General features: G+C 39.3%; 1 protein-coding gene across 1 annotated transcript; it reads left to right on the top strand.

Annotated features, from left to right (window-relative positions):
• The first annotated feature begins 2,809 nt into the window (after positions 1–2,809).
• RBL14 (RHOMBOID-like protein 14) lies at positions 2,810–27,044 on the top strand. The gene is made up of 2 exons (XM_089153748.1): positions 2,810–3,259; positions 24,956–27,044. Exons 1-2 carry the CDS (start codon positions 3,047–3,049, stop codon positions 25,739–25,741), a joined length of 999 nt encoding a protein of 332 aa, XP_089009874.1. The 5' UTR covers positions 2,810–3,046; the 3' UTR covers positions 25,742–27,044.

Raw genomic sequence — 27,044 nt, 5'->3', positions numbered from 1 at the left:
TAATAAGAGAGAAAATAAATAATTTATCCCAAAAAAAAAAGAAGGGAAGATCAGGATAAACCCCATTTGTCACATTCCATCGATTAACTTGCTTGACCCTGTTGTATTATTTTTAATATAATAAAATAATAAACGTTTCATTTAAAATTGGATTTATAAGTGCGGAAACTTTCCTTTGTTTATTTTAGGAAAGTGTGTTATATAGTCCCACATTGGAAACCGAGATGTCGGAATCCAAGTTAATTAATAAGTACTGCCTATTAAATTTGATTTAATATCAAAAGACATGCCAATGCGTGTGCAGTGTACGAGCGAGGACGGTATCAGAGCCATGATTCCACTGTACTTTGTTCCTTTCAGATTCTGTTGATTTGATTTTCGATTGGAATCTAAATTAGGGACGATTTTTATAAAATTGTGGCAAAATATCTATAATCGGCAACGCTTTTTAGAAAACTATCGCAAAAAACATGACTTCCACGCCTATAAGTTTTTATTGATTAGCATGTCTTCCACCTAGGAACTGATGATCAAAGAAGACTAGTTTTTAAATTTATAATGTCAATGTGATGAATTTTTTTTTTAATCATAAATGTGAATTGAAATTGGTACAATCCAAGTCAGTACATACTTGGTTTGAATCGAAGTTAAATATGGCATCAACCTAGATTTTCCCTTAAAATTGATCATTATTCAAAAGATAGATAACCCATTTGTTCTTGACAAGTAAGCTTTCGCCATCAATTTGGCTCTGAGGAGATTGAGACCTACGATGTAAAAATCTTTTGGAAAAACCTATATTTTTTTTTCCCTTTAAAATTTTTCATGATGGGTTTTCTGTTTAAGTTTATGATCTCTAGATGGTCTCTGCTGATTTAATCTGTAGCCTTTGTGGTCTTGAGCTTGAAACTATTTTGCGTATTGCTTCTCTTGCAATAGCGAAGCACCTATGGGGCAACATGCTGTCATGGTTGTGGATTAAAATCCATGGATATTCATCAGTTCAACAATTTTGTATCTCCGTGCTCTTTCAAGTCTATTATATTAATGCTCCGATTTTATCTTCATCAGGGCCTTTGTTCGATTCTTCAATAATTGGGGAAAAGAACAACAGTGTAAAAATTCAGATTACTCTCTTACATTATAATAAACAAATTTTCCTTATATGAAGAAAGCACCACAACTACTCCAAACAACTCCATAACATACCAAACAAATGAAGGAGATTATTTATTAATATTTACAATCACATACTTGATAATAAATGTAAAAGAATCTGCTGAAAAATATACGGGACACATAAATAAACAACTACTATAAGCATGTCAGGCAAAAACCCCGACTGTAAAATATTGGTTAATTCTCTGAACCAAATCAATGTGTTATATATAACCTACCTACAGTTAATTGCTTTGTTTGTCATAGTCCCAGTATAAGAGACACCGAGATGGAGAAAATGGAAAAAATATGAACTGCAACAAATGTTTGACGAGTAATCTGGGTCACTAGGGACGAAAAAGATTAATAAGAGAAATTGCTATCACAAGGACAGCAAGTAGTGTTCGGCTCTTACTTACAGGGGAAGAGGCCAGAAGATACAATTTTTTTGCCACAAAAACTTGAATGGTTCTTTTGGCCCCTTCAAGTTTGAAATTTGAAAACACTTAACAACGGATAACGGTGTTAGTCTGGTTGGGACCTAAACATATTATATTGCCTAAAGGGACCCACCATTAGTTTAGGGTTTCTAAGAGGACCCACACGTAAGAAACACTTTTGGTTATTAAGCTTGAATTAATATCTAGTTTAAAGAAAGAAGAAGAAGAAAAAACTCTTTGGAATGGATAAAAGGTATTTTAGACATATCATACTTGTTCTATTGTGTGTTTGGTGATGTTTCTGTTATGAGAGACTAGTTCTTATACGACACCATTTTTTAGTGCTTGCTGGAAGACAATTCAATGCTTGAAAATGGGTGTTTAATAAATATATTTTGAAAATATTTTCAGAACACTATTTAAATAAGTTGGTGTTTGATAAATTTATTATTAAGTTTCAATCAAAGACCAATTTTATCAGTTTTGTTTATGTTAAAAACATCTTTTTTTTTGTTCTGCAAAAGGCATTTTTTAGACCACTTTTTTTATCGGTCCGTTTTTAAGGACAAAATAATGAACCATTTTAACAAATGCCTCTAATACGTTCTTCCGTTCACAAGCGAAGAATGCTAAAAATGTTTTCTAAGAACGTCACCAAACGTGCCCAACTTCCTTCCATGTTTTTTGTTTTTTTATTTCTTTGAGATTTGTACGTGTGGGTCCTCAATTGCTTCATTGTGAAACAGAAAGCAGTGGACACCATCACGGGTTGCTGGATTATTAGTATACATTTGGTAACATTCCGTTATGAGAGACCAATTATTATCAAAATTATTTTTTAATATTTCTATGCCAAAAGACCGTTCTTTTAATTTGAACTAATTTATCACTTCTATTTTTGTTCTTTTGGTAAAATATCTTTTTGATTGTCTGTAAAAGTGTTATTTAAATCACTGAACTAATTTATCACTTCTATTTTTGTTCTTTTGGTAAAATATCTTTTTGATTGTCTGTAAAAGTGTTATTTAAATCACTTTTTTGACCGGTCTATTCTTAAAAAATAGAAGAACGAACCGTTTTAACAAATGCCTCTAATACGGTCTTCTATTACCAAAAACATTTTTTTAAGAACGTTACCAAACACCGTCAATGAATAATATGACGCGGTGGTTTGTATAATAATTAATATCCCCTCACCCTAAATATAAAAACTCTGAAGAAAAAGAAAAAAGAAGAAGCAAGAAGCCCGGCTTCCTTCTCCTTTGGGCGATCTCTGATTCCTTAGTTGGTTATAGGATTCTACTACTCTGCGCCTTACATCTGGTTACTCTACTTTGCAGATTAAAGCATTAAGTACGTGACCGACGAGCAGAAGGAAGGAAAAAATAGCTTGTGAGTAGATTCAAAAGCCTGAACGAGCAAAGAATTTGCTTCCCGCGGAAAAGAAGATGGAAGGAGCAGGTGGAAGGCGGGTTTCGCGAGGGATGCTTCCTCTTCTCGCCGTGCACGTTGTCAACGAGTATTACCGGTCGGAGAGAAAGCCTCCTGTAACTGCTGGCCTCCTCGTCGCCAATGCTCTTGTTTATTTGAGGCCTGGTTTGCTCGATAACCTTCTTCCTACCCTCGACGAGGTCTGCTTCAATCCTAATCTCATCGTCAAGGTTCGGTTTGCGCTCACTCATTCTCCTCTTAATTTCTTCTTGAATAATCCTCTCTTCCCAACGTTTTCTCGTCATTTGAGTAATTATAATGGCTTGCCTACGCCTAGATCAGGCCTAAAATAACTTCAGGAGAAGGTCTTACGTCTTTTACGCGGTCAGTTCTTGAATAGAACTGAATGGAAGGCAAGGATTCACGTGGCCGACCATTGAGATAAGGCTACTCAGACGTTGTTCTTTCAACGCAATAATTGAGTGGCTTTTCTGCTGTTGGTTTTTATTTGATGGGTTTGCTGCTTTGCCATTCTAATCGTGCTTAGGTTTCATACGAGTTATAAAGCCTGACATTGTTATTGTTACATTTACTCCGCTTTATAGCTTACTTTCTGAACCGTTTTAATTTATCTGAATATCGTGGGTATCATGTGGCTTTTCCCGTTTATGAAGGAGCAATTTCAGGATATATTGTCCGCTAAGAGTTGTTCTAGTGGTAAAACTAACCTCTTAGTGAAGAGGTCATAGGTTCTACTATCGCCAAGGCATATGCAATATCCCCATCCCTGTATTAATATAAAAAAACGCCTTTGTACTGAATGATATAGAGAATAGGTTTTTGTTTGTTTTTCTTTTTTCTGCAGAAGTGTTTCAGTTACTACTGATTACGTTGTGGTGGTCAAGCCTACACTTGTACGGTATTGGTGTACATTTTTCTTCTTGGGTTAATGAGCTTGAGTTTTTCATGTTGTAAATCTTACCTTTTTCTTTCCCCAAAACTATGCTTTGTATTAGAGAAGGGAAAACCACATATTAGACAGCCCCCAACAACCCCCAAAATAAAGATGGGGTAGGAGATCTTCTAAATCAGGTCCTCTCCCAACTAGTGTCCCAAATTGGTACGAACACCCAGTTACAACCTGGACAAAAAAAAAACTGCATCCTTCAAAGTCAGCTCTAGAAGCTCACTGGGCAGTTTGATGTAATCCAATTCTAGGGAAGGGTTTTGTGATTGTTTTCCCTAGAATTTAGGGTTAACCCAGAACCAATTCTCTTGAGAGTTAGCAAAGTAATTAACAAAACTGGATGGGATGAATAATACTGTTAAATTTGGGTTTTGGGTTAGAATGGGAATTAACTAAATTAAATAGGTTGCAGGGGTTGAGATGGTAGTGGGTTCGGGCTTTATGGGGGTAGCCTTATGAATAATTAACAAAACTAAATGGGTTGCAGGGGTTGAGATTGTAATGGGTTCGGGATTTATTTGGAACCTTATGAATAATCTAGGGATGGGTGAATTTTTATGGGTGGTTTTTGGGATGTTTAAGGTTTTAACAAATTTTAATGGGTTGGTTTTGTGATGGATCAGAAAAGTAACAAACCCCTATGGGGAGGCTTTCAGGTAGATTGGGTTTTATTAAATCCCTATGGGATGTAACAAAGAAGTATAGGATGTGTTAAGGATTTCGAGGAAGCCTGCGGTTGGGTATGGGAGGGTTTAGAAATGATATTGGGTATTTTTCTTGGGAATCTTGGATCTTTGACTTTCTTTCTCTTTCTTGATCTCTTCTCTCTTTTCTTTTCTTTCTTTCCTTTTCTATTCTTCTGGCTTTTCTTTTCTGTTTTAGACTTACCCTAAGAAAGAAAGGCAAAAGGGTGACGGGGTGCTGCAAGGTTGGGGTTGCTGCTAGGGCTGCTGCAGGGGTGGGGGAGGATCGCTGGGGTGGGAGGGGTAAAGGGAAGGGTGTGCAAGGTTTCGGACGGTGAGGGAGGGTTACGAATGAGAGAGAACAAAAGGGAGGGTTGGGGGCTTGCTGCTGCAAATTTCAAAGAAGGGGGGGGGGGGGTTTTGGGGTTGAGGAAAGGGCTGGGGTGTACTTACTGGTTTTAGGAATGTCTAAGTTCTGAATTTGAGTTGAAGTTGGCTGAACTACATTTGAAGAAGATGAAGTAATAAGCTGGAATTGCAGAAAACTCAATAAATCCTCAACCTAGGTCGTGGGCTATGTTCCCCACAACTCCAGGTCTTTGATTTTATTAAGTTCAACCGCCTTGTGTACCAGGAAGCAGTGGTGTGAACACAGATTGACCCCCTGGCTGAAATGGCGAAACCTAAAGTGGGCCCAAGGGCCCACCTAGGCAAGCTGGCCGAACCTTAGTACAGGGGTATTTTGGTCATTTTAGCTCCTTTCCACTGTTGGAATCTAATTCTAGAGTTCTATTAGAGTTCTAGTCCATTTTAAATTCTTTATTTCAACCTTTAAGGCATATAAATGAGAAGCAAGTGCATCAAATAACTTAAATGTCATCAAAATTCATCCATATGAGTGTCACAATCTCGACTCTCGAGAATAGAATAATAAAATTATACAACTATTAGAAGTTCTATATAAGTCATTAACTCATAAGTTCATAAGACAAGCAGAGAATGATTGATCTTTCTTTGGTGTTTTAAACGTGTTAAGAGCAGTTGCAAGTGAAAATCTAGGTGAAATCCACAAAAAATCTGTTGAAAATTGAGAGTCCCAGCAAGATATGGCGATATCTTGAGCGAGATATCCCATTTCGCAGAACTCGACTCCTATCTCATCTCGGTTAACCAAAGAAGCGAGATATCTCGCGAGATCTCATCCCACTTTGGTTGTGATTGAGTTGGTTTCTTTGGTTAAGTTGTAGTTAATATAAGACTGTTTTTACAAGAAGAGTTCCTATCTTTTAGGAGTTTTTTTTGTTGAATTTTTTCTTTATTAGTCGCTGTGATTTACTTAGGTAAGGAGTCTTTCTTTAAAGAGGACTCTTATAGATAAATTAGTCTTTTATTTCAAAAGGAATTCTTTTAATTTAGGTGCTTGTTAATTGGTTGTAAAAGAGTCTCCTAACTTATAAAGGATACCCTAGTTAAGTTGCTCTCTAAGTCTTAGTTGAGTCACAATTTGAGTTAAGTTCTTCTTTTGGTGTAAGGCTATAAATAAGTCTCATTCCTCATTATAATTCTCAAGTCTGATTATTGAATGAAAAAGTTATTAAGTTGAGGACTGGGGTCGTTGTTGACGGAGCCTCGGCGGATTTACAGCTTCTTGATTCAAGTGCAACATCCTCTCTTCAACAAATCAGCAGCTCTCTCTCATCTCTGGCAGTTAAAACAAGTTTACACAGCCCAGCCCCTTCTCCTGCATCCTACCTCCATCACATCCTTTCCCTTTGCCTTCTCCCCATCGCAAGCCCTAGGAATCCCCTTCCCCATCATTGCAGCCATCTCCCTCCCTTTCCCCTGTAATTGCAGCAGCACCCTCACTTCTCCTAGACCCCTCGCAAATCACCCCTGCCTGTTCCCTGCCTGTTCCCTGTCTGTGCAAGAACTCCTACCCTCTTCCCCTGCTGCCACAGCTTGACAGCATGCATCCCAGGCCCCTACGACTTTCCAAGTATCCTCTCCCACCCTTACGACCCTTCTAGCACTCTCCCCACCCCCTCCCGTCTCTCAGATTCTCTTTCCCTCCCCTTTCTGACTTGTGGCAACAGTTGAACAGTAAAAAAAAAGAAACAGAAAAGAAAACTAAGAGAAAAAGAAAAGAAAGAAGAGAAATTACCCAAGATCTTCAATTCCTTTGAATTGCTTTCCCTCCAATGTTTTCCTAATATTTCCCTCTAAACCATATCCATCATAAAACCCCTTCTCAAAACTAATTCTATTTAGGAACCCCAATTTCCCTTCCATCCCATATTTGTCCCATACCATATCATTCTTGGGTATCTCAAACCATCCCTTGGGTGATTTGTCGATAGTCCTAATTTGTCCCTAAGGTTGCCCATAAATTCTTAGAGATCGACAAAGCATTCCAAAACTTTCCTACAAAATTCTACCATTATTTGTTGGAAGATTTTGGCCGAATCCCCAATTCTAGGGAATCTTTCCAAGAAACCCTAACCCCAGAATCAGGTCCACATCATTGGGGCTTTAAATAGCCTTCAATTGGAGGGAAAAGTCTTGGACTCAAATAAGGAAACCTAATTAGGCTAGACTAGAGAATCCTTTATAGACTAGGATCCCTTTACAACTTAATAAATAATAACACACAAAAAAGAAGGAATTTATAGAAAACTACATGCAATATTAAAGCTAAGGGCAAATTAAATATAGATCCCTTGGGTTTGCAATCAATTACATCTACTACCCCTAAAAAAAATCAATTACAGGTTGTCCCCTTGCTATTTAGAATTGGTTAAATGATGATGTCACCACAAAACAAAATTTTAAAAGAACAATTTTGCCCTTCCTCATTTAGGCATTTCTCATAATACCAATTTTAACTTTTGAGTTTATAACTTCAAATGTGAAATGACCAAAATACCCTCACATGAAATTTAAAGAAAATCACTAAAGTACCATTGTTTGACTAAATACTCCTACGTTTAGATGCGTGAAGAGGCTTCCTTCGCCCTGTCGGAAATCACCCACCGGTCCCACCTGGTCGAAACCACTTGCAAATAAAAGGACGATATGTGTGAGTTGGCTTTGTCACTTCCTCTTGAACTCCTTAAAGAGACGCCTTCATCCTAAATATGTGCTAAACCTTCCCTACTTAGTAACCACAACTAAATTGTAATCACAACCCAGAGTCTTAGACTAAGACCAAATGCAATCTGTTGTACAATTATCCTAAATAAGCTTTATGCCAAGAAAACTCCCACCGAAACTCATAAATAAAGAAATGCAACGCAGTTAACAAAATTGGATTTTCCCAAATCATCAATTCGAGATGATTGCATTCTACAAGATGAAAGAACTCAAAACACAAATTAATTCAACTAATTAAAAGAAGAAGAAATTAAAAGGGAACCCATAGTTGAAGAGCTTCAAGGAACTTGCTTGATTCAACTCTCTCTGGAGTTGGTGATGGTAGAGGGCTTCCTAATCTTCTTTTTGGGATCATCTAATGAAGTTGTGTTAGTGATGGGAATTGTTGTAGTTGTTGTCAGAGCGAGGAAGAAATTTCGGTCGAAATTTCCATTTTGACCGAAATTGGACATTTTTTATTTGACTCTTGGAACCTCAATTTCGGGCCTCATATGCACTCAAATTGATTTGGATTCTTGCATACTACCTATTTCAATCATAATAAACACTATAGAACTACTAGTTTACTAAAAAAACCACTGAAAATGTAACATCCAACTTCCCAAGTATATAGTACATTAGAGAAGAAGTGAGAATGTTATTAATTACCTGTCTATTCTATTCATCTCCCTCTTCCGTCTGCACCCCATACAAATGACGATACAAGTCCCATAATGTTCGACCCATATGGTTTTGGACGTAGTCAACAACTGCATCTCTGTACGTGGCCTCATCCACATGCATAAGATTTCCTGACGGTGAGAAGTTGTGAATCTCCAAACAAGGAACTGGTGGTGGTGGACCTTGTGGCTATGGAATAGAGTGGAAGATCTGCTTAACAAATGAAAGAGCACCCTGGCTCTCAGGAGAAGGATAAGGTACATAATGATAAGGTCCCAGTGGCTGACTCCGATAGGTGACAGTGGGAGGGACACCATAAGCTCCATAGGCTACTCCATAACCATAAGGCTCCACTAGTGGCTGACTGGCTTGACCCTGAATATGATGGCTAGGAGGGATAGTGACACCATATGTTCCATAACCATAAGTCGACTCGGTAGAACCAATATTCTCCACAGCAGTATCATATGAGGAGTTAGAGGACATTGCAGGCCGATGCCATCTGGATCCTCTGGAGGTGGAGGAGTCTCTAGCATCATTAATGCTCATCGATCTCATAGATCTCATAGATCCCACCCAGCTCTCGGCATCGGGTGGACGGTAGGACCCATATGATGGCGTGTCCTTTGTGCTACAGCTGTGCTGTCTCCCCTTCCCCTTCTTCAAATTTGTAAAGGATACATTTTGGCCTCGAGATGCAGTTCCAGTATGGTTTGAATCCTGTGTTGCATGGGTGAACTGACTCTCGCCTGTGAATCTCGGTGGTCGTCCTCCTCACCCTTGACTCTCACGTCGTGGTGGTGGTCTGTCCTAGGATCAGCTGAATCCTGATCACGAGGTCCAACACCCTCCTCATCCCCTCCATCATCATCACCACCATCGTCGTCATCGCCGGAGGCCTGAATCATCTCATCCTCAATGTCGGACCAGACAATCAAATCCTCACTCTGGGTGGATGCATTAGGGTGTGGCACGAAGGGACGAGCGGGCTCTGCATGTGCACTCCCCTCCCTCGCCATAAAGTCCTCCACATCAGCTCCCATCTCCTCTGCAATCTGTCTACTGAGACAACCTCCCTCCTCATCCAACAATGGCTCTCCACTGTCCCTGATCCAGTCAACTCTTGGGTTATCATCATCATCCATCTCAAATATGTCGGCCAACTCGATATTGGTACTCTCTCTGTACATCCCCTGTCTAATATGATTATCTCTCAGTCTCATATTATAGTGTATGTAGACAAGGTCCTCTAGATGCTTCACACCCAATCGATTGTGCCTCTTCGAGTGAATGAGGCTGAAAGTGCTCCAGTTTCGCTCACAACCAGTGGCAGAATATGTTTGGGAGAGCACTTTGCTTGCAATCATACTCAAGTAGTGTGAATCACGTCCAAATTGCAACCACCACTCAGCTGCAACAAACATAAGACTCCAAGTCATTTTAATACTTAAATAACTAAATTAAAGATAGAATATAATAATTAAATGTATAATGAAATAAATGAATGAATTTACCTGCAGGGGTGGATTCCTATCCCGATACGGCCACAGAACGACCGAAGCTCCTAGTGACATCCCTAAATGCCTTTATCTAATATATAAAGAGAAAAAACAATAACTAGTTACTAGTTACTATGTTAATGCCTTGGTATAAAACTATGAATTGTGAATATTAAATTATTCAAATCACTATCTCACCTCCATAAGGATGATTGCTTGTTTAGCTGGATCCGGTTCCAACTTCTCCATTACAGTTTGGATAGCATCCATCAAATCTTGCTTCATCCCAAGATTGTCCTTGTAATGGTACTTGGGATTTAAATAGTATGCTGTGAAAGAAAAAAGTATGTCATAAAAGGGAATAGTTAATGCTTAATAGTGTGATAACATAACATAATGAAAATTAAATTAAATACTAGACTTAACAACTCACCAGCCTTATGTAGTGGATGCTGCAACATAGACTGCCATCTAAGTTCGATGATTTGGAGGACTCTCTTGTTGCCGTGTGGGTGGACCTGAGCAACTTGCTGCTCCATCCTCTCTACTGCAGCAAATATGTGTGGTAGAGTAGGTTTTCTCTGCTGATCTACCATCCTCAACACATGCACTACAGGCTCAAGCATCTTCACCACTATCCTCATATTGTGCCAGAAAGTCTCATCGAGTATGGTCAACTATGCTTTCCTTCCTCCCACTGATGAAGAACCCTCCCAGTTAAACCACTCCTTTGATGCAAACATGCTCCTAAGGCCAGTCTTCCTAGTCTCAAAGCTCTGCAGTGCTATCCAATTAGTAGCAAATCTGGTTATGCCTGGTCTCACTAACTCACCCTGACACTTGTCCATCATCATCCTTAATGCATAGGTGTGTTATAGATGAAGGTGCTAACTTGTCGGGCTTGCTCCACGGTCTTCTTCACAAGCTTGACCTTTCTAATGTCCTTAAACATTAAGTCAATGCAGTGAGCAGCACATGGAGTTCAGAAGAGCTTATATTTGTCCATCCATCAAGGCATCAATACAAAGTTATAAAGTGTACATGTAATGTAAATATATGTATTTATAAATGAAAATTAATACTATATGTTTAGATACCTGGAGTTCTCCTGCATCTTCAACCTAGCTTTCTTGTAGTTGGAGCCTTTATAAGTCACAATTTGAATCACATTTTCCACTCCAACCTCCTTCACCACTTGCTTCAATAATTTGTAAATATATTTTGCATCCTTATTCTTACTGGATGCATCTACTGACTTGAGGAACACTGTCCTCCCATCACAATTCAACATGAAATTGATGATGAACTGTCTAGTGGGACCAGTCCAACCATCAGCCATCACAATCACTCCATAATTATTCCACATGGGCTTTAATCCCTTAATATACTCATTTAAGTCCTCTTTATACTTAGGAAAATAGACATTATATATCTCATATGGAGTGGGGCCCTGTACACCACTCCCAGCCCTGCCTATCTCCTCAATCATATCTCTATAGTAGGGCCCCTGGGCTGTATGTGCTGGAATACTATGGTAATAAGCCCATTTGGAGAAAGCCATCCCTACTTTTTCCTTCACACTCCCCCATAAGTGCTTCAACTTTCTCTGTTTATGCTCAGGCCTCGCAAATAAGGCCAGATCATTGCGAAGAATCTCAAGATCCGGATCTGTAGGATGTGCTAACGAAGCTCGACCCTTTGTAGGGGCTCGTGGGATAGGAGCCTCCTGGCCTCACACTCGAGTCCTCCTCATAGGGACTTCGGAGCCACCTATGCCTTCCATACCTACTGGCTCTCTAGAGGCCACAACCTAGACCCCTCTGTTGCCTCCTCATGTCATCAACCCTCTGTTGCTCCCTACTCATCATCATCGCCCTCCTTAGCTGATCGGCCTCTGGATCAAGGTCACACTCTCCTGGCTCATCTATACCGTAATCCTCAGGATCTGGAAGGTCATCTAAGCATGCATCCTCGAACTCATCCCTCTGTGTTCTCTTCTCTTTCATCTTTTGCTTTCCACCACTAATATATGAGGCCATTGCCTTCTTGACCTCTGCGGGCACCTTTGGGCACCCTGTTGCCACCAGCTAGATGCACCTTCAATCTAGTGGCCCCACCTCCTCTTATTTGTTTCTTACAATAATTACACTCGCTCTTCCTTCTATCAGTTGTTAGTGGCCTCCCGTGTTGCCAAGCTATGTCTGACATCTTTGAAAGAGAGTGCCTGATACAAGAAATACACACTAAGTATCTTGAACAACTCCACAATATGCTCCAAAAATGACATATATGCTTCTAATAATAACCTCCTATTTTTTAATATATAAATAATTTAAAAATGTATAAAATACACACTAACTATCTTAAAAATATCCACAACATGCTCCAAAAATTGCATACATGCTTCCACTAATACTCTGCTATTTTTAAATTTAAAACAGAAATTAATTAGTTTTTTTAATATTTAATATTTTTAATTATTTAAATTCCTAAGGAAGAAGATAGAGTTTTTATTTATTGGCATTGGTGCTGATATCGGCTCCATTCATTGTCAAGAAGCTTCTTGCTGGAGATACTGTGTTTCAGGATCTCAAATTGTGGTTGTCACTTGCTGCTTTCGTTTACTTCTTCAGCATTTCTCGGGCAATGCATAATATAATTCATGAGATGCCCAAGTTCTTGGCAGATTGTAATGACCCTTTTAAGCTGATTTTCTTGTTCATGGTTCAGGAATTTAGCTTAGTGCAAGGGGTTTTGCAATCAGATCCTCCATTTATTCACGGTGGTTTCCAGCCAGTGGGACCGGTGGGTGATTTTTGGCAGGGTGAAGAGGGAATCCCTTCACCTACCTAAATGAAGAAGTATTTAGAGTCAAACAAGGGTACTTTAGTAATTTCTTTTAAATTTCATATGAGGGTATCATGGTCATTATAACATTTGAAGTTATAAACTCTAAAGTTAAAATTGATATTATGAGAAATGCTTGAATAAGGAAGGGTAAAATTGGTCTTTCAAAATTTTGTTTTGTGTTGACATCATCATTTAACCCCAATTCTAAACAACAAGGGGGCATCTGTAATTTTTCTAGGGGTATGATATGTAATTGATTGCAAACCCAGGGGTCTATATGTAAGTTCCCTTGAAGCTAATTATCCAAAAGGAATCTCACTTTAAGATGGATTCCAATTGGGACTTCCATGCTGGACTAGGACTTTATCGAACTCACAAAATACTAGTCCAAATAAAGAAAAGATAAAGATAGATCCATGACCCTTGGATTGAGGGTGTTCCAACTTGACCCCCTCTGAGCCCCAAAAGGTTGAAAAAAATGGCCAAAGTACCCTTGGGTCTTGTGAGTCTTGGTTTTAGGCCGATTTTTTTTTTTTTTTTTTTTGGGGGGGGGGGGGCCTGTTGACAACACAGTTCCTCAGGAGTCCAGGCTAACTAATTGCCCATTAGTCGCATACATGGAATAAATTTTGATCGAAATTTCTGCAAAATAAAAAAAGAGATGAAATGCAAAAAAAAATCGTCCCTGTACCATGTTTTAACCAAAACATGTTAGGATTTTGGCCGAAACTATACGACATCATTGTTTTGGCTGAAACTGATACATCTTGGTTTATAAATTACATGATTTCAACAGAACCTGTGGAATTTTGATAACTTTCCGTAGGTTCCTCCAGGTTTCATTTCGAGCAATTTCTTGGTTTTTGTTGGTTTCTCTCCTCATTTTAGCAACTCCTTTGCATTCCTACTCCACTCTTGCTCCTCCATTGTTAAGTTTTTGAGAATCTAACAAGGTGAGTTAACAGACTTTCCCATTTTGTTTTGTTTTGTTTATGCCTCAAATCAACTTAGATTGCTTTCAAATTAAGGTATGTTTAGTTTGGAGAGTTGATCTATGATTGTGTGAAGTTTAAAATACTTTTTGGATATTGTTACTATTTTTTAAAATTTATTTTGTAAAATAGGTATATTCCTAAAATACACATGTATACACTCATATATGAGCTTTAAATTGATGATTGTGAAACACCATCACTTGATCTATGCCATGATGGTGTTGAATCAGATTTTTTGTTGCTAATATTTTTTTTTAATGTCTTTAAAATACTATTTAATTTATGTTATATATTTAAAACTAGGAGATTATTTATAAAAGCATGTATGTAATTTTTAAGCTTATTGGAATGTTTTTTAAGATACTTATTGTGCATTTCTTGTATCAAACATTCTCTTTGAAATATGTCAGATGTAGCCTGGCAACACAGGAGACCACTTAATGCTGATAGGAAGAAGAGTGGGTGCAATTATTGTAAGAAATAGATAAAAGGAGGTGGAGTGCATCTAGCTAGGGGAAGTGGGGATGTAAAAGGATGCCCCAAGGTGCCCTTAGGGATCAAGAAGGCAATGGGCTCATACTTGGTTGGTGGAAAGCAAAAGAGGAAAGAGAAGAAAATACAGAGGGAGGAGTTCGAGGATGAATGCCTAGATGACCTCCTAGACCTAGGAAAGCAGGACTTTAATCTACAGGAGCCAAGAGAGTATGGATGTGAGCCTGACTCTAAGTCTACACAGATGAGGGGTGAGTAGGGAGTAGGTGAGGATGGATGATATGCGGAGGCTGCAGATGGCTTGGTTGTGTGTCCTCTAGGGAGCCAACAGGAATGGGAGGCAGCTCGGGAGGCCCTATGAGGAGGACTCAGAGTGTGAAGGAGGTGATTCATATGCCACAGGCCCTAACACGGGCCGAGCTTTATCAGCACATGCTACTGATCCGAATGTTGAGATTCTTTGTATAGATCCGACCCTATTTAGAAAGTTTGGACATCAGAAAAAGAAGTTGAAGCACTTGTGGGGGAGCATGAAGGAGAAAGTTGGGATGACTTTCTCCAAATGGGCATTGTGCCATAACATTCTAGCACATGCAACACAAGGGCCCTACTATAAGGATATGATTAAGGAGATAGGTAGGATTGGGAGTGGTATACAGGGGCCCACCACCCATGAGACCTACAATGTGTAACTACCTAGGCATAAATAGGATTTGAAGCCTATGTGGGTTCACTATAGAGTGACAGTTACGTGTGATGGTTGGACTGATCCCACTAGATAGTGCATCATCAATTTCTTGTTGAACTGTGATGGGAGGACAATGTTCTTCAAGTCAGTGGATGCATCTAGTGAGTAGAAGGATGCAAGGTGCATTTACGAATTGTTAAAGTGAGTGGTGAAAGAGGTTGGAGTGGAAAATGTGGTCCAAATTGTAACAAATAATGGCTCCAACTACAAGAAAGCTGGGATGAAGGTGGAAGAGAACCCCAGGTATCAAAACATGCTTCTACTTCTAGTCTTCTAGTCTATTTTTTAATTTTTAAATACATACATACATATTAGATTTTCATTACTAATTGCGAAATGCTTACTTGAAGAGATATAAGCTCTTTTGGACTTCATGTGTTACTCATTGCATTGACCTCATGCTAAAGGACATGGGTCAAGTGCCTCTTGTGAAGAAAGTGGTGGAAGAAGTAAGGCATGTGAGCACTTTCATCTATAACCATTCTTTTGAGGCGTCGTTGTCGGGGTGAGTAGTGAGGCTAAGCATTACCAGATTTGCGACCAATTGGATTGCATTGTAGAGCTTTGAGAGCAAGAAGGTTGGCCTTAGGATTATGTTTGGATTGGAGGAGTGGTTTAATTGAGAGGTTCTTCAACCACAACAGCGAGGAGAGCCTAAAATACTATACTGAGTGACAACTTCTAGAATAATGTGAACATAGTTGTGAAGATGCTTGAGTCTGTGGTGCATGTGTTGAGGATGTTAGATCAGTAGAGAAGACCTACTCTACCACACATACGGGCTGTAGTGGACTTGATGCAGAAGCAGGTTGCTCAAATCCTCCCATAGGGCATCCAAAGAGTCCTCAGTATCATCCGCAACAAATGGGAGAAGTAGTTGAACCATTTACTCTATAAGGCTGGTGAGAAGTAGTTGAACCATCCAAACAGGTAGTCATCACTATGGAGGTGAGAAGGAGATTTCATAATTCACAATTCATAGTTTTATATTAAGTTATTAATTATTAAGTATTAACATAGATATTGTTTTTACTTTATTTCAGATTAAGGCATTTAGGGATGCTACTAGGAGTCTCGATAGCTCCATGGCCATATAGGGAGAAGATTCGACTGTTGGGGTAAGTCAAGTCATAATATATTTAATTATTTTATGTTGTATCTTTTAGTTACTTAAGTATTAACTTTGAGTCTATGTTTGTTGTAGCTAAATGGTAGGTTCCAATATGGCCGTGAGGCCCGTGACTCACCCTACTTGACTGTGATTACATGTTGAGTGCTCTCACAGACATGTTCTACCACTGGGTGTGAGTAGAATTAGAGTACCTTCAATCTCATCCACTCAAAAAGGCGCAACTGATTCGGTGTGAACCATCTAGAGAACCTTGCCTATGTGCACTGTAATATGATACTAAAGGAGGATCATATTACATAAGGGATGGATAGAGAGTAATATGATCGTGCTGGCTGACATCTTTGAGTTGGAGGAGGATGATGAGGACCCTTGTTAGATTGGATAAAGGAAAGAGGACAGCTGGTGATGGATGAGGAGGGAGGTCATCCCAGTAGACACATTGCAGAATGGGGGCTGATGTGGATGACTTCTTGGCCCATGAGGGAGTGCACGTGCAACGTCCGCCTGTCCCTTCGTGCCACACCCAATGCATCCACCCCCAGTGAGGATTTGTTTGTGTGGTTGTTTGAAACTGAGGATGACACATCGACTCAGTTATCCCCACACGATGATGATGATGGAGGGGATAGAGGGGATGATGAGGATGTTGGACCTTGTGATTAGGATTTAACTGATCCTAAGGAGAGGCCACCACCATCACTGACAATATGTGAGAGTGAGGGATGGGGAGGTTTACCATTAAGATACACAGGCGAGAGTCAGTTCACCTATGGGACACAGGATTCAGACCATGATGGAGATGCATCTCAAGGTCGTAATGTTTCGACAACATATTTGAGGAAGGGGAAGGGGAAAAAGCATTGATATGGTACGGAGGACACATCAACATATGGGTCTTACCATCTGGTTGATGCAGAGAGCTTGGTGGGCTCTATGAGATCCATGAGCATAGAGATTCCAAAGGCTCCACCTTTAGAGGATTTGGATAGCATAGACCCATAGAGTCCCAATCATATGATAATGCTATGGAGAGTGTTGGTTCTACTTCTGGGTTGACTTATGGTTATGGACCTTATGGTGTCCCTCCCGACTATCAGACTCAGAGTTAGCCACAAGTGGAACCTTATGGTGTCCCTCCCATTCTCAGCTATCTGGAGATTCCAAACTTCCCACTGTCAAAACATCTAGGCGTGTGGGTGAGGCGACATATAGAACTGTAGTTGTTGTCGACAACTATATAGACCATACGTCGTGGGACATGTATTGTGCTTATGGGGTGCAGAGGGAAGATGGACATATGTATTATACCTAGCACAATAGTAGTGTATGACTTTTCTTCTTTTGTTGACTACTCAAATTGTCCAATTGTCTTGTTGTCCATGTAATTGATTATTGAAACTGTGTAAGTTGTAAGTTACTAAGTTTGAAGTTCTAACTTCGAACTTCATTTGTTCTCCGTGATTATTAGAAACTCTCTAAGTTGTTAGTAATACGGTTGCCTATTTGATAATATCCTTGGTTATTCTCATATGGTAGTATATACTTAATTGTTAACTTTTTAGTGGTTTTTTTTTGGGTAACTTGTAGTTCCATTGTGTTTATTATGCTTTAAATAGGTAGGATGCAAAAATTCAGACCATCTGGAGGTCATATAAAGCCCTATCGAAACTTCCCAGAAAAAGTACCAGGTTTTGGATTTTCCTTTTTTCGAGCGAAATTTTCACCATGGTTGCATGTATAAATAATGTAATCTTCTAATTGAATCTGTTATCTCCATGCATGCCTGAACTTTCAATTTGCTCTCATATAGCAAACTGTCCTTTTTGTTGATTTCCCATTTTTTGCCTTGCACTTTCCAGGGACCTTGAATTGTTCAATTTATAGTGTCAATAGCTAGTTGGGAACCAGATCTAATGCAGACCCCCTACGAACCCCCTCTTAGTGCAATAGTGCTGCCCTTCAAGGATTGCTTGTAATTTTGTAGCTGGGACTGATAGTTTATCTCCTTTCTTTGCATAAGTGAGAAAAGGTTTACCATTAGCATCTCTTATCACATCTCTATAGGTTGTTGCCAAACCTCTTAAAGCTCCATTACAGTGCAATGCGACCATGTCAAGATGGTAATTGGACCTAATAGCATGATATAGGTGCTCCATTTCTCTCTTTCTCTCTCTCTCTCTCTATATATATATATATAGACACACACACACACAAAATTGCATCGGCTATATGGATTATGCCTTTCCAATCAGCTCTATTTGAGGCCATGCATATCCTTTCCCACCACTTCTTTTAAGGTTATCTTATGTTTGTCCCTAACTCTTCTAATTCCTTCAATCTGGATTATAGCACTTCTTTCGTACAGGGGTATTTGCAGGCCTTCGTTGAATGTGGGCATGCCACCTCAAATGACTTTCTTGTAGCTTATCACTTTGGAGCTACTCCCAAACCAACTTTAATATGATCATGTCTTATCTTATTGTTCCTAGTTTTGCCACTCGTCCATCTTAGCATCCTCATTGTACTACAATGAATTTATTTATTTGATTATTTTTAATAGCCCAACACTCTCTACCATATGTCATAGCTAGTCGACAATGATCCTATAGAATTTTCTTTTGAGCTTTAAAGGAATATGTTGATCGCACAAGACCTCGGATGCATCTCTTCACTTCATCCACCCTATTTTAATTCTTTGGAAAACATTATCCTCTATGTCACTTTTTTATTTATGATTGATCAAAAGTACCCAAAACAATCACTTTGAGGAATCTCTTTATTATCAAGTTTCACTACCTCTTCGTCTATCCAATAATGACCAAAGTTACAAACTATATATATATATATATATATATATATTAAAGCATTTTGATTCCAAAGCCTCTCTCCATGATTTTAACTTGGTATTAGTCCCTACTTGAGTCTCATCTATCAGCACAATATCATTAGCAAAAGGTGTACATTAAGGAACCTCATCTTGAATGTCTTTGGTTAATTCATCCATTATAATTGCAAATAAATATAGGCTTAAAGCTGATCCTTGATGCAGTTCAATTTAATTGAGAATTCATTACTTTGCCCCCTACTGTTCTTACACTTGTCAATGAACCATCATTTATATCCTTAACTATGTCCACATATTTATATGCAACACTTCTTTTCTCTAGTACTTGCAAATTAACGCTCTAGGAATTCTATCATAAGCTTTTTCTGGGTCAATAAATTCCATATGAAGGCCTTTCTTACACTCTCTATACCTTTCCACAAGTCTCTAATAAGGTAAATAGCTTCCGTTGTAGATCTTCCCAGCATAAAACCAAATTGGTTCTCTGTTATTGTGGTTAATTGTCTTAAACGGGTTTTAATTGCTCTCTCCCAGAATTAATGGTATGGCTATAGTTATTTCAGTTTTGAATTTCTCCTTTATTTGTAAATTGGAACCACGATGCCTCTCCTTCATTCGTATGGCATTTTTCTTGTGCTTCTAATCTTATTAAGCAACTTAGTCGACCAATTGAGCTTGTAGGTTCCTAAGCTCTTCTATATTTCTGTTGGCCTTTCATCAGGACCTTGTGTCTTGCCTATTTTCATCCTTTTTGGAGTTTCCTTCACTTCAGACATCGAAATTATCCGAATATATGTTTGAAAATTGATGCTTTGGTGTATGGTGTATGGTGTAATCGTCCGAATCATAGATACTTGAAGTATGGTCGTTTAGTAGACTGGAGAAATAGATTTTACATATTTTCTTAATGTCCTCATCACAGACTAGAACTTTACCATCTTCTGATTTTGCATTTCACTCACGTGTAATGTTTAAGGCTTTGCACTTGGTCCCAACATCATCAATAATGATGCTACTACCCTGATCCTTTGTTCTTGTTTCATCTCTGGAACTTCGGAAAAGCACTAAGAGAATATTGGAAGAACGTGTGATCTCTCCTTTCTATTCTTGCCTAATAAAATATACAATTTCAGTGCACACCTGGATGTTCACACTAGATGAAATTCTCTGGTTGGAAGAACATCCCTAATACATCTCCAAGTAGTGGAGTGCCTATTAATATTGTCAGAAAACCACATTTCTGCCCATTAGTCCACCCTCTGGGATTTCTGTTGAATGTGGTTCCAGGATGAGTTGATAGTAAATAAACCTGCAAAAGTTCCTTTTCACACAACCAGATCTCTTTGGCCAGGGGTTCTATGGTCCTGTAACTTTATTGTAAGTTGGTTTTGATATTAAGAAGTCCCTGTGGTACAGATCATCTTCTCTAGCCGCAGGTCTTTTCATTCTGGGGACTGGCTTTTCCTTCCTATCTTCTCCTTTTCACAAGACCTGATTACAATAGCTTGATGCCAACACTCTTGAAGTGTTCTACTATAGCATTCGATCTACCGTGGACTTGGAGCTCATCTTCCCTTTGTCCAAATGTTAGGATCTGAAATCTCCTTCATGAGTTTCATCTGGCTTTTGTTGATAGTTTCATGATCTTACCTGGATCTGATATCCCCCTTTTGGAGCTTTATTGTCTTACTTTAGCCTTTTTGATGGGGTATATTAAGCTGTGATTAACCTCTTTAAATCCTCTTGTTCTTGGTGGGGTTCCCTGGTGATCTTAAGTCCTTTCTCATTGTCTTGTCTAGGTTTTTCTTGGCAAGTCTTTTTGTTAAGTTTCTCAGCTTAATTGTTGGACCGTTTCTTAATCCTTGCTATAGATGTTGTAGGAGTTTCGTTGATGAAACCTACTAGATGTTCTAGCAAGAATGGGGCAAAACTTCGATTTTTTCAGAGAAGCAACAGCTTGGAGGTGAAATGGGCTTGAGTTGTATGAAATTTATACAAGCAGCCCGACCCAGATCTCAGTCAGGTTTTCCTTTCCTTTTTGGCCTTGCATTTCGTTTCGCTATTCCAGAAAAGCAAGATATCTTGCGAGATCTTGGTCAAGTTTTCTTATTCTTTCTTTTGCCTTGCATTTCATTTCGCTATTCCAGAAAAGTGAGATATCTTGCGAGATCAACGAGACTCTAGATTTCTTGAACCATGGTTCCGGTCCAACAGAACTTACAGTTTGGTTGCACTTAAATGTTTCTGTTAGTAACAGCTCCCAAGTTGGCATTGTCAGTAATGGAATGCCTTTGGGATGCTATCTGGAAACTGCAGTACCACCACAGTTATCTCCTCTGTGATTTTTGTCTAATAAGCTCCCAAGCTGACTTTGTAATAATGTCTGTAGCAGTTGTCTTTCTAAACAATGAGATGTGTTGCTCCTTTCCGATTCTGTCCGTGTTCAACAGTTCACTCCACTCCAAACCTCATATAGAGAAGGGTATTGTCCAGTACATGCCTCCAATCATCAGTTTGGATGAATGTATCTACTCTCCTCAAATGTTGATGCCTTGCTTTGAGCCTTGTGCTGTCACTGTGTCTTTTCAAAAGGACCCCCTTGGGATCCCAGTTGCCTGCCACATTTGGGTGCCCTTCCCGTTAGCTATGAAATGTTGGACCACTAGGTCAGCCTTGTCCCTATACAACATTCCTTCGAACCCGAGAGCAATTATGGGGAGGTTAAAGAGTCTTAAGGGATTTATGCTTCAAATATCTACTATACACCCAGTGAACCATATACTATCCTTCTTAGAAGCAACCCATCCGATCTCTTTTATGATACCAACGATATCAATGTCCTTAATGTGTCAAATCCCGTTCCTCTTCCGTTCTTTGGCTGCAAACCACGTTCCGAGACCGCGAGTGCATCTTCGTAGTGAATATGCATTACTAGTGAACAGATCACATTGCTAAGCAGCCCAAAAATATGCATGTCGCAGCCTTATAGTACACATGAGAGTAATTGGAGGCGTCTAACATATCTTAAGAACCTAGCTTTCTATCAATCAAGTTTTCGTTTCAGCCTTTCTTGAATTGGTAAGCAGTCCTTGAACCTTATCAACTTAGTAGGAGACTTCATCATTTCCATGGCTCTCCAACACAGGTTTCCTATTGAGAGTCTTCTTTTTGCTCAATCTTACGCTCTAACAATGTGATGGAGACTAATTATCTACAGTTGATGATCTCCCTTGAGTGAATATAGACTGGTTTTCACTGACAAGGTCCCCTTTTCATGACCACTGTTGCAACCTGTTGGTCAAGATCTTTTTGATAATATTGAACAGCTTACATAAAACAATAGGTCTGAATCCCACAAAAGTACTTTCATCCCCTTCTTGGGAACCAAGTACTGAAGGTTCCATTAATGGATTTGAGCATAAAAGGTTTGTCAAAGAAGCATATTACTATCTTTGTGAGACTCTCAATGAGGTCCAACCATCTGGCAAGGAGCCTCAAAAAGTGCTTCATAAGAAATACCACTTTTCTAAATCTTCTCCTTGGAATAGGCTCTCCTAACCATCTCTCCGGCTATCCAACAACCCCTCAAGGGAATTTGGTTGGCAGCTCCCCCTGTCCTCTGTGTTCTTCTTAAAAAGAATACTAAAGAACTCTGTTGCTGACTTGATGTAAAAAATGCTATATTTGCAAACTAGGGGTTTGAACAGATGACTTCAGGCCGACGACCTTGATGTTGTGGTTTCTGTTCTTGAAAACATCCTGGTAGGAGAGTAGAAAACAATATGTGAAAAGGATTCAATGACATCAGAGTTTACTCTTAATGGTCGTATATGTGGCTCAATCAGTTTATCGGTTAAGGTGACTCGATTGCAGTCGAGAACAGGATCACAGGGACATGGATTATGGATTTATTCATACTGTGATAATGAGGGCAAGATCTTTGTGCATTCCCATTATCCCATGTATATTTGTTAATTTATCTGCTGGTCTAGATATGCTGGAGATATTGGCTTAAACATTAAGCAGCTAAATAGAATGTATGTTGTATTCTGTCTTCTGCCTTTGCTTGTATGTGTAGCCTGCTTTTCCTTTACCTGTTTGTGCTGTTTTTCTCTTATTTTTCTTTTTTTTTTTTTTTTTTTTTTGGGGGGGGGGGGGTGGTTAGGGGTTGGGGTGTCTGATTCAGTAGCCCTTGTTTTTAAAGGGACCAATTGGTATCCAAAGCAGTTAAGATTCCAGGAATTATGATGGATGTGATGTCCTGAATATCCTGAACTGTTGTTGGTCATTTATATCTGGAGATATCTATGGCTCTATGGTTCAGAAGTTTTACTTTAACACAATTGCTGTATGTTGTTAGTCCACAAATAATATGTTCTTCGTGGGAGGTTTTATATATGGTCTTTATTTCAAAATTATAAATATTTTTTGGAAATCTATTTGTACTTGTAATTAGTTCTGAATTAATTAGTTCTGAATTTCCTTTTGCATATTGTTATTTTCATTCCAAATTAGGGGTAGTATGTTTCATGAGGGGCAGTTATATAGTCGAGCAAGACACCATTGAACATTCCACCACCTCCCCTAGTGCAATGCTGAGGTTTGGGGAGAATTCAACATCTGAAAATTTAAAATGGGATTTGGTTTCAAATTTTTTTAATGTTACATCTATGGTAGGAAATATTGGCGAAATTTCGTTGTCGCTACTTGGCGACACGAAGCATGGGTCGAAAATAAAAAGTCTCAGATTTCGATTAAGTTTCAGTAAGTTTTCGGTAATTTTGCAGAAATTTCAGTGAGATTTTGGAAATTTTGCTGAAATCTCAAAAATTCGAGGGAAAATTTGAAAATTCTGAGGGGTTGTACCATACAGGGATTATGGCTATAGATATGGATTTGGAAATGGTAGAGCATATGGTGGTTCATGTCTGTATGAGTATGGATTTTTGACTCTATGAATAACTTTATCCATACCATGTCATTGCATCGCTTATCTTTAGGGATGGTTTCAAACCGATATATACTTGTATACTGAATTCTACTTGTTGTATGAGTGTTTGCATTTTAATGAAAAATTTAGTGTTTTCTAGCATAATATTCATATTTATATTGGTTAAAATTCATGTTCCAAACTTTCAGTTTTGCCCACATACAGCGGGGCATGTGCCAATCGAGATTAGGTTAGGTTTTAGGCAAAAAGGCACTCTCAGGGTGTTTATAAGCCTTAAATTAGGTTAGACATAAAAATAAAAAATAAAACAGCCCAAAATGACCCCAAATGCTACCCAAGACTAGGGGGCAAATTTCCACCGAAACATTGCCAAATCTCACCAAAGTTTCGGGATTTCACCTTGAAGTTCTGGCGAAATTTCGTACCTTGGTTACATCTAAATCTGCTATCATGGGCAAAGTATGTTTTGTCAGCCAAAAGATTTTCTACATGGTATGACAAATGGGGCCCAAAATTTGTGGATAACTGGACCTCTAGTTTTCCCTGTGTCAAGTTTCAGCAATAACAGGGTTTGCCAAGCGGAGAAATAGAGTTCTGAAACCCTGGGTCCTTGGAGAGTGCACAGTAGTGGATGTAGACAGTACACTTGTATAGACATGCATGCCTATATGCATTATGATTGAATTTTGAGTATCAAATTTGGCAATTTGCCCAGTTTTAAATCGGCTATTTTCTATCCAATGGCCAGACTTGCTCTTCAGTTTTAGAATTTGGCAGAACTCCACCCTAAGCAAATGGTACTGGATCACGAATTGATAATTTTCCTTTTTCAGTTCTCAAAACTATTTCTGCTTTTGACGATTCTGTAAAATATACTTCTTCTAAACAAATGGGGCTTTAGTTAAGTCTATTTCTTCCTTACACGTGGTCTATATCGTTGGTAATTATTGGCAGCACAGAGACCTGAAGCGCTTCTTCTTGTCGGCGTTCTACCACACGGGTGAATCACACTTGGTCTACAACATGATGTCTCTCCTGTGGAAGGGGATCCAATTGGAAAGTTCAATGGGAAGCATTGAGTTTGCTTCAATGGTCGCAGCACTACTAGCAATGTCCCAAGGCATCACGCTGCTACTTGCGAGGGCCCTTTTCATATTCTTTGATTATGAGAGACCCTACTACTATGAACATGCAGTGGGGTTTTCTGGTGTGCTCTTTGGAATGAAAGTGGTCCTCAATTCACGGTCAGACAACTTTACATATGTCCATGGATTAATTGTCCCCGCACGATACGCAGCATGGGCTGAGTTGATTCTTATTCAGATGTTCGTGCCAGGCGTCTCTTTCTTGGGTCACCTTGGTGGAATACTTGCTGGATTTCTCTACCTTCGGATTAAAAGTTATTATTCTGGTACGGATCCACTGGTAAGTATAGTTAGTGGACTTGCTGATGTGGTGATTTGGCCTCTGAGATTCCTTAAGGACTTGTTTCGCTTTGGGAGACGTCGAATTTCTGGCAGAGGGACTGTTGGTGGGAGCCGGATAGGAAGGGATGTATCGAGTTTTTGGAGATGTTCAGCTTGCACCTTCGATAACCCTGGGCGGTTAAACGTATGTGAAATGTGTGGTACAAGAAGGGATAGAGACGGATTATCGTCGTCTACTCGGCCCTTGAATCAGCCTCGGGACCTTTCTTTGGAAGAAGTACGGCGTCGAAGGATTGAAAGGTTTGGTAGATGATTCTGTCATCTCGTAACGACTGGAAGGAGCCTGCTTACAAATTAGTTGTAAGGAATACAAATAGGTTAAGGGTATCATGGTAACGGTCACGGTTGTTGGAAGCGTATTTTTAGAATTACGTGTATATATTTATCTCAAGGAGGTTTGAATTCTCGACCTCGGTCTGTCGTTGGAAGCATATTCTCTTTTTTCGATTTGGTAAAGGGTGTTTTATGCATTTAAGGAGGGTAATTACATACATATCTCAAGGGGTCTGAACTCTTGACCTCTCTTGCTGACAGGTGTTAACCAACTGAGCCAAACCCTTCGGTGATGCATCATTTTCATGGTTCACATTTCATTGACGGTCAATTTTTTTTTAAGTACTAGAATAGATTGTCGCATTTTGGTTGCGCAATTACCAGCTAGACTATGTGCCTCTGTCGGGCAGGCAGATCGGGGCCATTTTTCATAGGGCATGACCCTCCGGTTTGCACTTTTTATTCCCTGAACAATCTTGCCAGTTCTCCAGCTGCGAATGGACTCCATAATAAGCTTGTACAACATGCGATTCTGAAATTCAAGAGACATCCGGTCTGGGGCCGTTATACTCAAAGCCCATAAGATACGGGGCCTAGGAAGGCGTCTGCAGCTCCGTTGCAATCCCTTGGAATAAAGGAGAATGAATACACTCAAAAGGAGGAGGGTGGCTAATTCACATCGTCCAGGTGGTGCCATCTCCGTGGGATCGCCACCAACCACCATGCATGCCCGATTCACCCGTTTAGTAAACTCTCATGGAAGAACAAAGTGGAGCAGTAGCCAAGTGCTATCCATAACCGATTCACCTGTTTAGCAACCCTAGTAGAAGAATAAAGTGTAGCAGTACCCTTTGCCTCCTGGAACCCTCTGAAGGCCCTCTCAGCTGCATGAATTACCTTCCTTGGTAACCAAGTCCTGGTCTTGAAGAGCATGTCATTCCTTGACTCAAATAATCCCAACAAAAGAAGGATACTCGAGAAAGTGACTCCCTCCCCAGTTTCTTATCTTTCTAAATTAGCGTATTCCGATCTGTAGCCATGACTCAAGGGTGAGATTTGGGCTGGCAGTGGGAGCCAAATAAGCAACGCTCAAAACTAAACTGCTCTTATGGAGGGATCTTTTTTTGTATCAATTCTCATAATCAATTTTTTTATGTGTTTGGTATTCATTTTAAATCTTACTTTTCTGTAAAAGAATAGAAAATGGCCTCCTAAAATCCATAATAGACTTTTTGTTCTACAGCTACGGGAATGCATTCTTTGATATAAAATGCATTATGTGA

Source organism: Hakea prostrata, chromosome 4, assembly GCF_041222555.1.
Source record: "Hakea prostrata isolate BN-2017 chromosome 4, UWA_Hpros_2, whole genome shotgun sequence".
In the NCBI taxonomy this organism is placed as follows: Eukaryota; Viridiplantae; Streptophyta; class Magnoliopsida; order Proteales; family Proteaceae; genus Hakea; species Hakea prostrata.
This window is presented reverse-complemented; position numbering and strand designations above follow the sequence as displayed.

Bases quoted from the DNA above. Each gene is read 5' to 3' on its own strand.
- RBL14 (XM_089153748.1), top strand. From the start codon at position 3,047: ATGGAAGGAGCAGGTGGAAGGCGGGTTTCGCGAGGGATGCTTCCTCTT. The intron at 3,260-24,955 runs GTTCGGTTTGCG...AATTATTGGCAG, and splicing joins ATCCTAATCTCATCGTCAAG to CACAGAGACCTGAAGCGCTT.